The following is a 17,498-nucleotide window of genomic DNA, read 5'->3' on the forward strand; positions in this document are numbered from 1 at the left end:
TGAACCTGTGTTCGATGTGCAGTGAACTTGAGCAGGTCCGCAACAGTGGCAGCGTCCAGGCGAGTGCGGAGTATCCGGAAGTCTTGGGTTCGAAGTGAAGTAAAGTGTAACTGTAACTTTTGATTTCGAAGTGCCATGAACTTGAGTGAGTGAACTAGAAGAACTAGCCAAGACGAACGAACTGTTAACTGAGAACTGACAGTTCTGTTTTGTACATAGTGTTTTGTGAACATTAGTTGGAATTAGGAGTACATTGTCGTTCTTCTTAATAGTACACGTGAATTGTCACTAAAGTTCGGTGGAGTGGAATAACGATTACTGTGTTGCTGTGTTGAGTGGAATACCCATCGTTGACGGGTGTGTGATTAAAATTAGACATAAAAGTCACATTATTGTTTAATGAAAGTTACAATATTATATATTTTATTCATTTACTTGAGCTTCCTCAAATCAGAGGCTTCCATTAGGCAAAACATACAAGGGAGAAAAAGAACAAACGTACAGACAATGAAAGATTAGAGAGTAAGAATAGGGACAAGTAAACAAACAAATTATCTAACAATCAAAGAAACAAACAGACAAAAATCAGAAGAGAAAACAATTGCAGTTAACACAATGAGGAAAGTGACAAACAAGTGAGCAAACAAAGCATGTAAGTTAATAAGAAAAAAGAATTAGTAATAATAATAATAATAATAATAATAATAATAATAATAATAATAAAATGACGTATCAGTATTTTCAGTCCATTAAATTAGTCTACAAGGTGATTCCGTAATATCGACGAGGGCAGTTCACGTAGAACACATTTGTGGAGCCCTCGGGTCTTACAGAGTTGATACGAGAAGTTATGTATCCTTCCTCTTGCTGCAAACATCAATCCAGTGACACTGATCTCGTTAATTTGGTATTTATCAACACTAAGCTCAATACAGGTTTCGATTTATGCAGAGAAAAGCAAAACTCGAGTGGAATATAAGTGACTATTATATGATTAGAAGAAAAATATATAAAGATTAGAAGGAATAAAGCACTCTAATAATATAAAATATTAATTGCCTTACTAACATTTTATTTCACTCACGTAAGTTTCATCAAACATTTGAACGGATTAGCAATTTCTAATGACTATCTATGCGGTAAACAAGTGACGATCGCATAGCATGATTTATAATACAGTAAAAATTTGCAGTTTGTAATGTTGGCAAACAAAGAAACAAATGGTAGGGAAGTGATAAAAAAATAAATAAAGTACTCGAATACATTAAGTAGTAGTAGTAGGGTTTAAAAAAGGCGCGTCAGATACTATGGCTATTTGCGCCCTGATCCAAAATTCTTAATGAAACAAAGACGCAAATAATATAGTAATCAGAGTGCTAAAAGAATTAAGAAGATTTATCACCATAAAACGAGGTACATAAATGCAGTATAGCCAAGGTGATTTGTACAGAATCATAAAAGGAAGCAACTCTACGATCCTAGGAGGTATTCAAAACAAACAAAATAATAAAACTAAGGCCCCAAGAGATAAATTGTGTATCACATTTAAAAAAAAACCATAACATTTTATAAAATATTCTGATATATATATATATATATATATATATATATATATATATATATATATATATATATATATAGTCCGAAATGTCAACAATATAAAATCAAATATAAAAAAAAACGAATATAACCACCGGATGTAAGGAGTCCGGAGGATGAGTAAAACGAGGCAATAAAAAACTAAATCTATTTATCGAGTCTTGTATTCGATAAAAATCTCAGACCTACATTTGTACAACTAAAATCATTTCCAAGACCATCTAGTAGTGTCGGCCGAATTTCACATTAGTGGCAGACACGGTCATATTTACTGCAAGACAATAAAAAATCTTTCACTGTAAGTGGAACACGGCACATATCACACTCCGGCTGAGGCTCCCCACGTAGGAGATGGCCATGTGTGAGACGACAGTGGCCAATCCTCAACAGGGTGAGTAAAACCACCTCGTGTCATGGTGCTCTTGTGGACGAATCCCAAACTCGAAAAGTATTGTTTACATTTCATAATTTGTTTTCCTCTTGTCCAGAACATTCTCCTTCCCATTGCCACCATATTTTATACTTCAAGTAGTTTCGAATGTCCTGCCACTTATCGCGCCAATATACCCGAGAGCCATTCAGTGCACCAGCCCTGGCTGCAGCATCCTCAGCCTCATTTCCTCGAATCCCTACATGACCAGGAATCCACACTACTCCAATCTCATAATCAGAGCTAACGAGAATGTGGAAGAGCTCCTCAGTTCTTAACACAAGCGAATCATCACAATTAAAAGACTGCAAGGACTGAATGGCACTTAAAGAGTCGGAACAGATAAGTAATCTGCCCCGAAGTAGCATAATTAAAAAACAATAAAGCTCTGTAAAAAGCATAGAGTTCAGCAGTAAAAACACTAGTATATTGGATCAGTGTGTATTTAAATATCTCTCCATGTGTAACGAAGGAACATCCAATACAGTCATTTATCCGGGATCCGTCAGTAAAAACTAATGAATAATTTGGATATTGTGATAAAAGTTCACTAAAACGAAGTCTATTAACAAAAGCTGGAGTAAGGTTCTTAAAACAAAGGCTCAGACTTACATCAAACATGGGACGTCGCATAATCCACGGTGGAGTGGTGGTATACTCAAGTGTGCGAACTGATGGTAAATGGACGTCGAACTCAGAGAGCAGTTCTCAAAACCGCACAAATGATGGGCGAATTATCCGTGGATTTTCACTGTATCGGCCGTAAAGAGACGAATGGTGAAAGGAGTCGTAAGAATTGTGCTCAGGCTGCCTGCATATATATTATATCTTGTTTTTTACATAGGACAAACAGGAAGATCCTTTCACAAAGATATAATGAACATATTAAAGCTATAACCAAACCCTACATCACATCAAATTATGCAGATCACAGTATCAATAAAAATCATGACTACAATAATATAGAAACAGATATGGAAATTTTACACATCACACCAAAAAGTTCACAGTTAACATCCTGGAACAGTACGAAATATATAAGAATACAATAGCATACCCACAATATATACTTAACACACAACTGTAGTTCGATACGCACACATTATTTGAAGTCATAATGCATCATAACATACAAACAGCCAACCCCCACCATAGGAGCAACACACCCCCACCCCTACCATCGACAACTGCACATCGCAGAGTCAAGATCACCAGTGGTTCAAGAGACACTGAAGACGACGACACATAGCGTCGAAACGGTCCGTCTGTCGAAGGTATATACCTTTTTTTAACAATTTTAACACTTTTAACGTATGACAAAGCAAATATAGTCGCTAATTACAAACATAAACCTTAGTCCCTATTGTGTTATTGAATAACCTAAATTTAAAAATTTTTCCCCCCAAATCTGCTATAACGAGATACCAACGGGATGTGCAACGAGATACCAGTGTACCCAAATGTAGCGGAATAAAAAAAATCATTTTAGAAGCTTAAATTTCTATATATATACTCATCCATTTTCAAAAGAAATTTCATTTGTTTTTCATAAGATTTTTTGTAACTGAAATGTTCTGCAGGATTATAATCACACTAGAAATTACAATATCACTGCTTTCCCAACATTAGCATATAGTATGCTGTGCCACTGTAAGTGCTTTACCCTACTGAAAATAAAAATGTATGCTGTGAGACATACAATACAGGTGATCATAATAAATCAGGAAGTTCAACAGAAAATTTCTCTTGAGTACTCAAACGACTTCACAACTGATTATTTTTATATTATCTACATGATATGAAAAACAAATAATGATGCAGAACGACATTACTGATTATTTGCGATGCAATCATAATGCTAATAGTATTAAAAATAAAATTTGAAAATAGCCTACGTGTATTCTAAAATTTTGTACTATGATGATGATGATGATGATGATGATGATAATAATAATAATAATAACACAAAATTAACACTAAATTTTTAGTGCTATTACAGAAATCATAGAAATAAAGCAATTTGCTTCCAAACTTTACTTCATAAAATAAATGCAGTATGTTATAGTAAAATATCATTAGGCACTAGTTACAAATCTGTTAGAAATTGCCTCTTTGTTAAAGATTGAGTATTTCTGAATATATTATATATTCATAAACATATATTATATACAAACTTTCCCAAATATAAGCTGGGATCCAGCAATCCGCAATCTATATACCGCCAGTGTATTTCTGTATTAAAAATACAAATATTTACGCAGAAATTTATAGACACCTGTAAACATATATACCTTTTTTATTACCTCATACGTGAAACACAACCACAAATCGCATTTGAAAGACAATATGGTGAAAGTTATGGAACGTATAATATTGTACATTTCCAGATTGCATACAATTCCTTACATATATCCCATATCAAAATGGTCTCTCAGAAGAATCTAGACGGGTGTGAATCTTGAGTTGACAATTTCAGAAAAATATTCCGCAGATATCGAATTTGAAAGCCTTAAGGCTGTTGGAATGCATACATGTCAGCTTAAAAATGTGTATGCTGAGTTAAACATTCTATATACACCTCGCATTTGAATGGCTTTCCATCTATGTGTCTACGAGCATGTCTGTACAAAGATGTCGAAACGGAGAAACACTTTCAACATACGTCGGATTTTATTGGTCTATCGTTTCTATGAATGCGTATATGTCGTTTCAAATATTCCGATAGAGAGAAACACTTTCCACAGACATTGCATTTGAACGGCTTCTTGCGTGTGTGCATATGTGCATGTCTGTTTAAATCCCATGATTCTTGGAAACACTTTCCGCACTGGTCGCATTTGAATGGCCTTTCGCCTGTGTGAATGCGTGTATGTCGCTTTAAAGCTTCAAATCGTGGAAAACATTTTCCACAGACATCGCATTTGAATGGCCTTTCGCGTGTGTGCAAGAAGGTATGTCTCCTTAAATTTCCGGGTTCTGAGAAACATTTTCCACACTGCTTGCATTTCAATGGCCTTTCGCCTGTGTGAATTCGTACATGTAGTTTTAAAGGTCCCAATCGTGGAAAACATTTTCCACAGACATCGCATTGGAATCGCCTTTCGCGTGTGTGCATGATGGTATGTCTTCTTAAATTTCCTGTTTCTGAGAAACACTTTCCACATACCTTGCATTTGAACTGCTTTTCTCCTGTGTGTATCCGTATATGTCGCTTTAAATACTCCAATCGTGAGAAACACTTTCCACACACATCGCATTTGAATTCCCTTTCGTGTGTGTGCATGCTTGCATGTCTCTTTAATTGTCCTGAACGTGAGAAACATCTTCCACACTCCTCGCATTTGAATGGTCTTTCGCTAATGTAAATGCAGTCATGTCTCTTTAATTGTCCTGATTGTGAGAAACACTTTTCACACTGCTCGCATTTGAATGGCCTTTCGCCTGTGTGAATGCGTACATGTCTGTTTAAATTTACCAATTGCGTGAAAAACTTTCCACACTCCTTACATTTGAATGGCTTTTCGCCAGTGTGTATACGTACATGAGACTTTAAATTAAATGAATTTGAGAAACACTTTCCACATACCTCGCATTTGAACGGCTTTTCACCAGTGTGTATGCGTACATGTTTTTTTAAATGTCCCGAAGTTGTAAAACACTTTCCACACTGCTCACATTTGAATGGCCTTGCCCCCGTGTGAATGCGTTCATGTTCTATTAAGTGTCCTACTTGTAAGAAACACTTCTCACACACCTCGCATTTGAAAGGCCTTTGGTCCCTGTGACTGCGTGTATGTTGCTTTAATTTTGACAATCGTAAGAAACACTTTCCACACACATCGCACTCATATGCCTTTCTTATTGTGTGTCTATGAAAATGACGTTTCATGGATTCAGGTGTTACAAACTCCTCGTTGCATTTACTACATTTCATAGAATTTCTGCTTACGTCGCTAATGTTTGAAAAGTCTGATCCCTTGTTACCACACTGTGTCAATTTGTCTTCTTCCAAATAAATGCCGGCGCATTTTTGTGAAACACTCTTCTCAACTTTATCCTCAACGCTGAAATGAATATAAATATCTATTAGTCTTCACTATTCGTGATGAGATCAAAATATATCAATTATTATATTGTGGCGCCTTGTTGGAAGACGTGGTCGCGTCGGGGAAGTTGCGCACGCATCTAGGGCGAGGGAAGGTGCGGGGTGACGCGGAACAGAGGGAGCATGGGAGAACTTCTAGAAACGTATCCCTCTGGAAGTTTCGCAACGCAGAACAATCGAGAACGTGTGATTTAATAAATGAAAGCGCGAGCAGCCTTCGAAGTCAGTCAGTCAGTCAGTCAGATGAATCAGTAGCGAGAGAGCGAGCCAGCCTTCGGCAGCGAGCGAGGTGGACCTGATTTTGAGCAAGTGAGTCAGTTAGGTTGTCAACTGTGAGAGAGCTAGCTAGTCTTCAAGCAAGCTGAACCTGAGTTCGATGTGCAGTGAACTTGAGTAGGTCCGCAACAGTGGCAGCGTCCAGGCGAGTGTGACGTATCCGGAAGTCTTGGGTTCGAAGTTTAGTAAAGTGTAACTGGAAGGTTTGGGTTCGAAGTCCCGTGAACTTGAGTGAGTGAGCTAAAAGAACTAGTCAAGGCGAACGAACTCTGAGCTGAAAACTGACAGTTCTGTTTTGTACATAGTGTTTTGTGAACATTAGTTGGAATTAGAAGTACATTGTTGGTTTTCTCAATAATACACGTGAATTGTGATTGTAGTTCAGTGGCGTGCAATAACGATTACTCTGTTGCTGTGTTGAGTGGAATACCTATTGTTGAGTGTGATTAAAATTAGAAATAAAAGTCACATTATTGTTACAATACTATAAATTTTATTTATTTACTTGCGCTTCCTCAATTTAGAGGCAGCGATTAGGCAAGCATTGAAGAGAGAAAACAAACAAACGTACAAACAATGAAAGATTAGAGAGTAAGAAAAGGGACAAGTAAACAAACAAATCAACTAACAAGCAAAGAAACGAACAGAAAAAAAAAACAAAGAAAACATTTGCGGTTAACACAATAAGGAAAGTGACAAACAAGTAAGCAAACAAAGTGAGTAAGCTAATAAGATTTATCAACAGTAAGCTCAATACAGGTTTCGATTTATCTAGACAAAAAAACTCGAGTGGAATTTAATTGACTATTATACGATTACAAGAAAAATATATAAAGATTAGAAGAAATAAAGTATTCTATTATAATAAAATATTAAATGCCTTTCTAAAATTCTATTTCACTCATGTAAGCTTCACCAAAACGTTTCAACGGATTTGCCAATTTCAATTGACTATCTATGCGGCAAACAAATGACGATAGCATAGCATGTTTTATAATGCCGTAAATAATTCGAGTTTGTAATTTTGGCAAACTAAGAAACAAATGGTAGGGAAGTGATAAAAACAGAATAAAGTATATAAAGATTAGATGAAATAAAGTACTCGAATACAATAAGTAGTAGTAATAGTAGTAGTAGTAGTCGTAGTAGCATTTAAAAAGGGCGCGTCAGCCACTATGGCTAATTGCGCCCTGATCAAAAATTCTTAATAAAATAACGACGTAAATAATATAATAATCAGAGTTCTGAAAGAACTAAAAAGCGTTGTCACGGTAAAACGATGTTCACAAATGCAGTATACACAAGGCGATTTGTACAGACACATAAAAGTGAGCAACTCTACGATCCTAGGTGGTATTCAAAACTAACAAATAAAATAATAAAACTAAGGCCACCAGAGTTAAAAAGTGTATCACATTCCAAAAAACAATAAAATTTTATAAAATATTCGGATATATATAGTCCGAAATGTCAACAATGTAAAATCAAATATAAAACAACAAATTTAACCCCCGGATGAAAGGGGTCTGGAGGATAAGTAAAACGGGTCAATAAAAAAATTAAATCATCTTATCCAGACATGTATTCGATAAAAATTTCAGAACTGCATTTGTACAATTAAAATAATTTCCAAGAGCGTCTAGTAGTGTCGGCCGAATTTCATATTAGCAGAGGACACAGTCATATTTGAGCAATACAATAAAAAATGTTCCTTCGTAAGTGGAACACGGCACATATCACACTCCGGCTGAGGCTTGCCTCGTAGGACGTAAGAGATGGCCATGAGTCAGATGAGAGTGGCCAATCCTCACCTGGGTGATTAAAACCTCCTCTGTCATGACGCTCTTGTGGACGAATCATGATCAGCATTCTCTATATTTCGTAATTTGTTTCCTTATTGTACAGACCATTCTCCTTTCCATTGCCACCATATTTTATATTTCAAGTAGCTTTGAATGTCCTGCCACCTCTCGCGCCAATATACCAGAGAGCCATGCAGTGTACCAGTCCTGGGTGCAGCATCAGTGGCCTCATATCCTGGAAATTCTACATGAACAGGAATCCACACTACTCCAATCTCATAATCAGAGCTAAGAATACAGAATAATATCTGTAATACTGACAATCAATATTACAGATATTATTCTGTAGGACAAATTAATAAAAAAAAATATCTTTAATATTCTCATACCTAGCAGTGCATATTTCTGTACAGACTACTGTGCACTTAACTGCGGAATCCCGGCCTAACAAGTCACTCAACTGAGTGCGCTCCTAATATAATGGTAGTTGACATTGGACATAAACGTCAACATATATGCCTAACTTGGAGTCAGGCCAAAAGGGAAACATTCAAGGAGGGAGGTTCGGTCCGGTGCTGTGGATTGAATTCGGCGTAGCTCAGTGGTAAGAGCGCTTGGTACGTAGAACCAAGGACTCAGGTTCGATCCCCGGCGCCGGAGCGAATTTTTCTCCTCAAATATTCATTGTCAATATTACAGATATTATTCTGTAGGACAAATTAATAAAAAAAGAAATAAATAAAATAAAAAAAAATATCTTTAATATTCTCATTGTTGAGATGAAATCACCTGATCATCTTTCCAGACAGGATGCTGTATTGTTTCAGTTGCATTTGAAAACTGCTTAGCAAGTATAATACCCATCCTAAATGGCAGAACTGTATGAAACTTGTGTGTTCTAGGCACTACGGTAGATTTTGCAAGTCAAGGAGCAAATATTTTTTCTTCTTCAGCATGGCTTTTTTCAGACATAAACGGTATTAATGCTTCAGAGATCATTCTTTATCCAGTCGTACAATTCCCTGGGGGTAGTTACTTGTTTGTCAGATGGTCTCTGCAAACTAGCATGAGCCACAAGCCTTTTAAGTGTCCCACCTACACTGTCACATGTGCTTTTTCCATGTGATGTGCCAAAATAATGCCATTCTGCTGGAAATCCAAAATCTTTTTCATGTAATGTAAGGTTCAGGAAATTTTTTCTATTTTTATACTATCGAAGAAATACATAATTTTTCGTAGTGAATTACAGATGTTTGTTTTAATAAACTCTATTTAGATATTTTTGAAACAGATGAACAGTTGAAGTGTCATGTTTCGGGCAGTCTGAAATTATTCCCAGGTTTTTAATAGTCCGATGATGATTCGTTATAATATATTACGAAAGGATGAATGGTTGCCTGCACATTAGTCCAGTGGTATGACTGAATTTCATCTTGGATTGCGAAAGAATAGTTTTCAGCAAAGTCGCATAACACAACAAGGTGACATAGCTGTAGAGATGATTTCATACCACGTAGAACTTACTTTGTTCAGATGATATAAATGATTGAGTCAATAAGTCACCAAGTTTGTCCAAGAGGCAGTCGAGGAATTCTTCTGTGGGTTTCACTATGGTCTCAAGCGTTGATCTGTCAGTCGTCATCCACTGCTTGTAGGTCACTGATTCAATTAAGTTTTCTTCGAAACATTTCTCTAAACCATCTCTTATTTTTAATGGTCCAGGACATTCTTTACATTTCATGAACAAGCAATTTATTTGAGGAGGATTGTACACCATAGTAGCCAAAAAATGTTCATAAGTTGGAAGGTACAATGAAGAATGTTCTAGAAATCCACGTAGACCAGAAACTTTAATTGCTTTCAGCATGAGTTTTACATTCTGATGAGTGACACTGACACAGACAGTATGAGTTCCACTTCCTCCAGCTAGAATACAATTTCTTGGTTTAAGAGCTGCAAATTTGGAGAATCCTACCTTCATATCAGGGTTAGAATTTTTAAAAGTTGCATATAATTCATTCAGGTTTCCCAGAATAAATCTCTTCTGCTCGTGTGTTTTACTCCCTGATTCTTTAATTGTCGCATAATCTTTCTTACCAAGCATCATTCTGCTTATCTCAAAAGAACAATAGAATTCTTTAACTTTACCAGCAACAGTCACGGACAAGGGCTTTACTGGTTTGGGATTTGGTGATGACAAAATTCCCTTTGCTTTTGCCAGACGTTTAGCTTTCCGAATCATGTATTCGGAAGCTAAAGGAAGTCCTTTTTTATTCTATTTATGTTTCAGCTTTTAGGTAGTAGTGTCAAAATGGTGATTTTCTCACTTTTACTTGAATTTTTATATTTTTCCTGCAACTGAGTCAAAATTTCAGAATCAGGCTTGATGAAGGTTTTGAATCCTCAGCGTCATTAATTTCAAAAACTTTTTCTTTTAAGGCTTTTTCAACATTTTCAAATTTTTGTCTCTTATATTTCTCTTGTAACCTTTTTTGTTTAATAGGGGACACAGCTAAGTCAACAAGACTTATACTTAATGAACTTGCATTTGCTGTAGAATCGACGAATTCTTTATCATTAGTAGAGTCATTCTCAGGATTCTGCGTCACACTTTCAATAGCATCATATTGTATTTTTATTTCTTTGTGACACATAGCGCACACCTTTTGTTCTTGTTTTAAATTAGGAAATACATTAAGCATCCACGACATAACACTTCTTAAATTTTTTTCTGTAATTACAATGCCCTGATTTCTCGAAGGGATTGCAGCAAACATATAACTTAAAACGCGACTTCATTATATCACACAAAACTACCACATACTACAAAAACCAAAGACACTGCACTTGAAACAGATCAAACGATTTGTATGTACATTGAAGACTGTATAAACTGCGACTCATGATGGCCTGACAGTTCGACGATACTGATAATTTTATCAGACAAGTACGAACTCGCGCGCATGAAGTGTTGGTGTAAGATGGGTTTAAGTGCTACAAACCAATACACTGACATATTATTTTGTACTGTTATTTCCCGAAGCCTTCCAAAAATAAAACTTACACCAAGGGAAGAATGCTCTTAACTCTATAAGATATATGTTTAGTGATATAATTTATGGCCTGGATTTTTAAATATTCAATGTTTATATGTGTTTCACGTGGCCATTCAATAAAAAATTCGATACTTTAATGCAAACCTATTTTTAATTAAATGTATGATCCCTTAGGTTTAAAATAAGCCCAAGTTTAAAATTATACCTCTGTTAGATAAGAAGGAATTAATTTTTTTTTGCTGACATGGTATGGAACATGATTACATTTTTTCTCATTTTGGCAGAATTGCTGTACTACTGAGGCCTAAATTTTTCAAAATTAATTAACTTAAGGTTCGTTACCATCCCATCAAATTTAATGAAAATCTGAGATTGTAGGGTTGAAAATTTCACTTTTTTGTGTTGATTTGACATGGAATGGCTCGAAACTAAAAATAAATAAATAAATAAATACTTACTTCCTTACAAATGGCTTTTAAGGAACCCGAAGGTTCATTGCCGCCCTCACATAAGCCCGCCATTGGTCCCTATCCTGTGCAAGATTAATCCAGTCTCTATCATCATACCCCACCTCCCTCAAATCCATTTTAATATTATCCTCCCATCTACGTCTCGGCCTCCCTAAAGGTCTTTTTCCCTCCGGTCTCCCAACTAACACTCTATATGCATTTCTGGATTCGCCCATACGTGCTACATGCCCTGCCCATCTCAAACGTCTGGATTTAATGTTCCTAATTATGTCAGTTATGCGTGCAGTTCTGTGTTGTGTAACTTTCTCCATTCTCCTGTAACTTCATCCCACTTAGCCCCAAATATTTTCCTAAGCACCTTATTCTCAAACACCCTGAACCTATGTTCCTCTCTCAGATTGAGAGTCCAAGTTTCACAACCATACAGAAGAACCGGTAATATAACTGTTTTATAAATTCTAACTTTCAGATTTTTGGACAGCAGACTGGATGATAAGAGCTTCTCAACCGAATAATAACACGCATTTCCCATATTTATTCTGCGTTTAATTTCCTCCCGAGTGTCATTTATATTTGTTACTGTTGCTCCTAGATATTTTAATTTTTCCACCTCTTCGAAGGATAAATCTCCAATTTTTATATTTCCATTTCGTACAATATTCTGGTCACGAGACATAATCATATACTTTGTCTTTTCGGGATTTACTTCCAAACCGATCGCTCTACTTGCTTCAAGTAAAATTTCCGTGTTTTCCTTAATCGTTTGAGTATTTTCTCCTAACATATTCACGTCATCCGCATAGACAAGAAGCTGATGTAACCCGTTCAATTCCAAACCCTGCCTGTTATCCTGAACTTTCCTAATGGCATATTCAAGCGCGAAGTTAAAAAGTAAAGGTGATAGTGCATCTCCCTGCTTTAGCCCGCAATGAATTGGAAAAGCATCAGATAGAAACTGACCTATATGGACTCTGCTGTATGTTTCACTGAGACACATTTTAATTAATCGAACTAGTTTCTTGGGAATACCAAATTCAATAAGAATATCATATAATACTTCCCTCTTAACCGAGTCATATGCCTTTTTGAAATCTATTAATAACTGATGTACTGTACCCTTATACTCCCATTTTTTCTCCATTATCTGTCGAATACAAAAAATCTGATCAATAGTCGATCTATTACGCCGAAAACCGCACTGATGATCCCCAATAATTTCATCTACATACGGAGTTAATCTTCTCAAAAGAATATTGGACAAAATTTTGTACGACGTCAACAAAAGTGATATTCCTCGAAAGTTACCACAGTTGGTTTTGTCCCCCTTTTTAAAAATAGGTACAATTATGGACTCCTTCCATTGTTCTGGTACAATTTCCTTTTCCCAAATAGCAAGTACAAGTTTATAAATTTCGCTATATAATGCACTTCCACCCTCTTGTATTAATTCTGCTGGAATTTGATCGATACCTGGAGACTTGTACTTTTTCAGATTTTCTATCGCAATTTCGACTTCTGAAAGTGTGGGTTCGGGTATAAATGGCTCAGCAGTTTGTATTTCAATTTCGTCCCGATCATTTCTATTTGGCCTATGTACATTTAGTAGTTGCGCAAAATAGTTTTTCCATCTGTTTAGGATTGATGGAGAGTCTGCAAGCAAGTCACCATTCTCATCCTTGATCACGTTTACCCTTGGCTGATATCCGTTCTTAAATTCCTTTATACCCTTATATAAATCTCGAATGTTTTTATTCTTACTATTTGTTTCTACCTCATTCAGTTTTTCCTTCAAGTAACCTCTCTTTTTATTCCTAAGTGTACGACTTGCTTCCCGTCTTTCATTGAAATAATTATCTCTCTTCTCCTCAACTGGATCCTGTAAGAATTTCAATTTTGCCTGTTTCCTTCTTTCTACTACCATGCAACAATCTTCATCAAACCACGGTTTCTTTTTCTTAGTTTCATAATAACCTATGCTCTGCTCAGCTGCAATTTTGATACTATCTCTGATATTTTCCCACATGCTATTAACATCTAATTCTTTCTCAACTTCGTCGGAACTTTCTAAAGTGGCAAACCTATTCGAAATATCGACCTAATAATTTTGCTTAGCTTCCTCGTTGTTTAATTTCAAAATATTGAATTTAGTAATATTAACTTGCTGCTCTACTCGCTTGGCTACTGATAATCTTTCTCTTAATTCTCCAATCACCAAATAATGGTCAGAATTACAGTCTGCACCCCTGAAAGTTCGAATATCTACTATACTAGTATGTCTCCGTTTATCTATCAAGATGTGATCTATTTGGTTGTGTGTCAATCCATCTGGAGAAGTCCAAGTATATTTATGTATATCCTTATGGGGGAATGTTGTACTTTTGACAATTAAATTTTTCGATGTGGCAAAGTTGACTAATCTAACTCCATTGTCACTACTAATTGCGTGTAGGCTCTCTTTTCCAATAGTTGGTCTAAAAATATCCTCCCGTCCTACTTTAGCATTGAAATCCCCCAATAAAATTTTCATGTGATATCTAGGGAACTGATCAAAAGTATGTTCCAATTCCTCATAGAAGCTATTCTTTATATGGACGTCTTTCTCTTCTGTAGGGGCGTGAGCATTTATAACCATGATGTCGCACCATGTACCCTTAAGTACTAAATATGATAACCTGTCACTGATAAATTCGACCTTTTTTACTGCTGATTTTATTCTTTTATGAACAAAGAATCCTGTTCCTAATTGGTGATTATTGTTTCCTTCCCCATAATACAACAAGTAATCTCCTATTTGTGATATGCCATTCCCATCTAACCTAACCTCTTGTACTCCTACGAAGTCTATTCTATATCTAGCTAGTTCTTTTGCTACTAATGTTACCCCTCCTGTTCTATAAAGACTAGTTACGTTCCAAGTGCCAAATCTCAAAACCTTATTCCTTTGCTGTGGTCGTACCAGAGAATCAGTCCTATTCCGAGGCTTATTATAGGGATACGTAACAAGCTGTTTATTTACGGTGATGGGTTGTTAGCCCTTCGCCCAACCCCCAAGCTGGAGGACCACCCCTTATCGGCTGTCCACGACTGCTTATTCAATATATTCCCAGCTACCCTCCATATCTGGAGGCCGTCTCCTCTATCCGCAACCTGAGGATGCGCCATGCCATGGTGATAGGGACCCACAATACATGGATAAATAAATAAATAAAAAATAATAAATCTTGCTAATAATCTAAAGCAGTTTTCGTGAAATATATCTTGTAATTTGAAAAGAGTTCTCAAAGGCGATTGGAACTTCACATGGTTCTCTGTTTCCATTCAGTTCTTGACCAAGCCCCATACTTTCCGTATCATTCTAAACTCTGTTCTGTGTTCCATAAACAGAAATGGTATTTAGGATATTATTGCCTGTATTTCATAACATAAAAATGTGACAGAAAAAACAACCTAAAAAACCAGTGAAGTATGAACAGACACACGATAGGCTCCAGCTAGCTGCCACTGCATAAGTAATGCAACCTATAAGTAAAGAAGTACAGACCCACAAAACTTGTCGCAACTTTCACAGGGTTCGAATTGCGCAGCACAAAAAACAGCTGACTAGCACAATACGCAGGGATTGCAGCTGCAGTAGAAATGTTGCTAATCATAGTAATGACGTGATGATATCCCAAACGAGATCATGGTTCTCGAAGGACAGCAAAATAATAAAGTAGCAGATATAGTAGAAATTGTAGTGTGTTATTTGTCATGGTAATGATAATTCTAGTAGCCTATAGTAGATATACATACATCACTCTTTACAAAATTTATTTCCTATGTCGTTATTAAATTAAGTCCTGAAATAATGGAAAAAGCAAAATCAGCATGGTACACTCACCTCTCAGTCAACATTTCATCCCCTTCTGAGGATACTTCCACTTTCTGTTCCTGCTTAATTCTGTCCACATCGAACAAATCTTCCTGGAAAAGTAAGTAAATAATGAAGAGAGCATTAATTGGTCATATGGGTCATTGTTTCCTATGTCAGACACCTCACTATTCAAACCTAGTGACTCTAACCTAACCTTTCTGTTAGGTTGTAATGTCTTTTACAGAAAATCCAATTAGTTCCCCAGAAATACATTGACTTAATTCCTTCACACATCATTCCTTAAATTCAGGTTATATGCTTGTACTGTAGCCTATTGGAATCAAATTCCAACCCCATAAATACGTTTATATCATGTATAAATGGACTGCAGAAAACGTCATCAGAATTTCCAAGATATTTGACATGAATAAACAGTGAACAGGTTATATACTGAAATATTAATATATTTCAGTGTTGAAAGCTTTATTAAATGAAAATGCACACATCCATTATATCCCAGTGTCCTATTTAGAGGACAGTAGCTTATTTATTTTTTTTAGCAATCACAATATCCTAATTATATTAATTGCGTGTCATGTTACAAACTCAACTGTTTTGATGTACAAAATAATATTTAGGACTTGGTTTGTATTACAATTTTATTTTATTTTATATTTTTTCTTTACCCTAAAAACTGTACTTCATATTATAGCCTATCACTATCAACCTGATATATAACCGTTATCATCAACAATGCTAGATGACTTTGACAACAATGCAAATATTGGTGTCCTCTAAATAGTATGCTGGGATGAAGTGTAATATAACATAACACTCCTCTGCGTATGATGGCATTCTGTTTGTTACGAACATATGACTACCCAGTATTTAGTGATATCAGATACTATTACCAGCGCTTTTCTTCAGTGTTCTGGTAAACTTTTTGCTATTACAAATTCCAACGAGATATATTTTATAAGCGAAATTGAAAATTAAAATTGCCGCCACTGCCGAGTCCAAGAGTTTACATTTTCTCTTTATTATTATCGTTGGTGCAAAAGTAACTCATGCAATCTAGTGCTGCCATCTTCCGTTATTGATCCTGAAACTATAGCTCGAAATCGCAAAATTTCCGTAATGGTTAAAATCAATGAGCTTCGTTTGGAACTTATTGTAATATAAGGTATGTAGGCCTAATATTTTTAAACCTACGTTTTTGTTGTATAATGTGATCGAGTGATAGAGTTCCAGTAAACTTTTTTCCAGAAAAAAAGCACTGATTATTACTATTCTGTGCAGAGTGGTATCAGAGTGAGTAAGCACTGCTTCCGACGGCCAGTGTACCTTGTGTGATGCTGATTCAGATTCAAAGATGATAAATACTTCATTTCAGCAGTTCGGGATTTTTTTTAGGAATTTCTGTCTATGGATGAAATGATTCTGAAGTACTATTGGCATCACAGTCTGAAACAGTTCATTCGTGGAAAGCCAATCAGATTTGGGTACAATTATGGGCTCTTTGTAGAACCAGTGAGTACTTCTTCAATTTCGACCTATATTGTGGAAAGGATGCTGTGGAAAATGAAAAAGATGATTTGTTGTTGGATCGAGAGTGATTCTGAATATGCTCGACTGTGTTGAACACTCAAATAATAATTACTGTGCTCTTTGATAGCTATTTCACAAATTATGATATCCCTATTCATCTTCAAAGTTAAGATACAGGGCAACAGGAACTGTAAGAGAGAGTCTTACTGAAGAATGTCCACTACGGAACAGCAAGGAATTGAAAAAGCAAGATCGAGGTACATTTTACTATCAGTATGACAAAAATAGGTCCCGCGACGTAGTCTAAGGCATCCTCCCTAGGACTAGCGTTACGGAATGCGCGCTGGTTCGAGTCCTCA

The 17,498-nt window shown here is 36.0% G+C and overlaps 1 protein-coding gene across 2 annotated transcripts in view; it reads right to left on the reverse strand.

Annotated features, from left to right (window-relative positions):
• LOC138692640 (zinc finger protein 492-like) overlaps window positions 1-17,498 on the reverse strand; it is a 47,007-nt gene that overhangs the window by 4,063 nt on the left and 25,446 nt on the right. Inside the window, exons 4-5 of one of the 2 annotated variants that reach the window (XM_069815711.1) lie at window positions 15,619-15,701; window positions 4,308-6,093 (exon numbers count right to left, since the gene is read on the reverse strand). In XM_069815711.1, coding sequence (XP_069671812.1) covers window positions 4,683-6,093; window positions 15,619-15,701 — 1,494 coding nt within the window. In that variant the 3' untranslated portion in view covers window positions 4,308-4,682. Of the gene's footprint in view, window positions 1-4,307; window positions 6,094-15,618; window positions 15,702-17,498 lie in introns of those variants that run through there. The other variant, XM_069815712.1, reaches the window with a different exon arrangement.

This window comes from Periplaneta americana, chromosome 17, assembly GCF_040183065.1.
Source record: "Periplaneta americana isolate PAMFEO1 chromosome 17, P.americana_PAMFEO1_priV1, whole genome shotgun sequence".
In the NCBI taxonomy this organism is placed as follows: Eukaryota; Metazoa; Arthropoda; class Insecta; order Blattodea; family Blattidae; genus Periplaneta; species Periplaneta americana.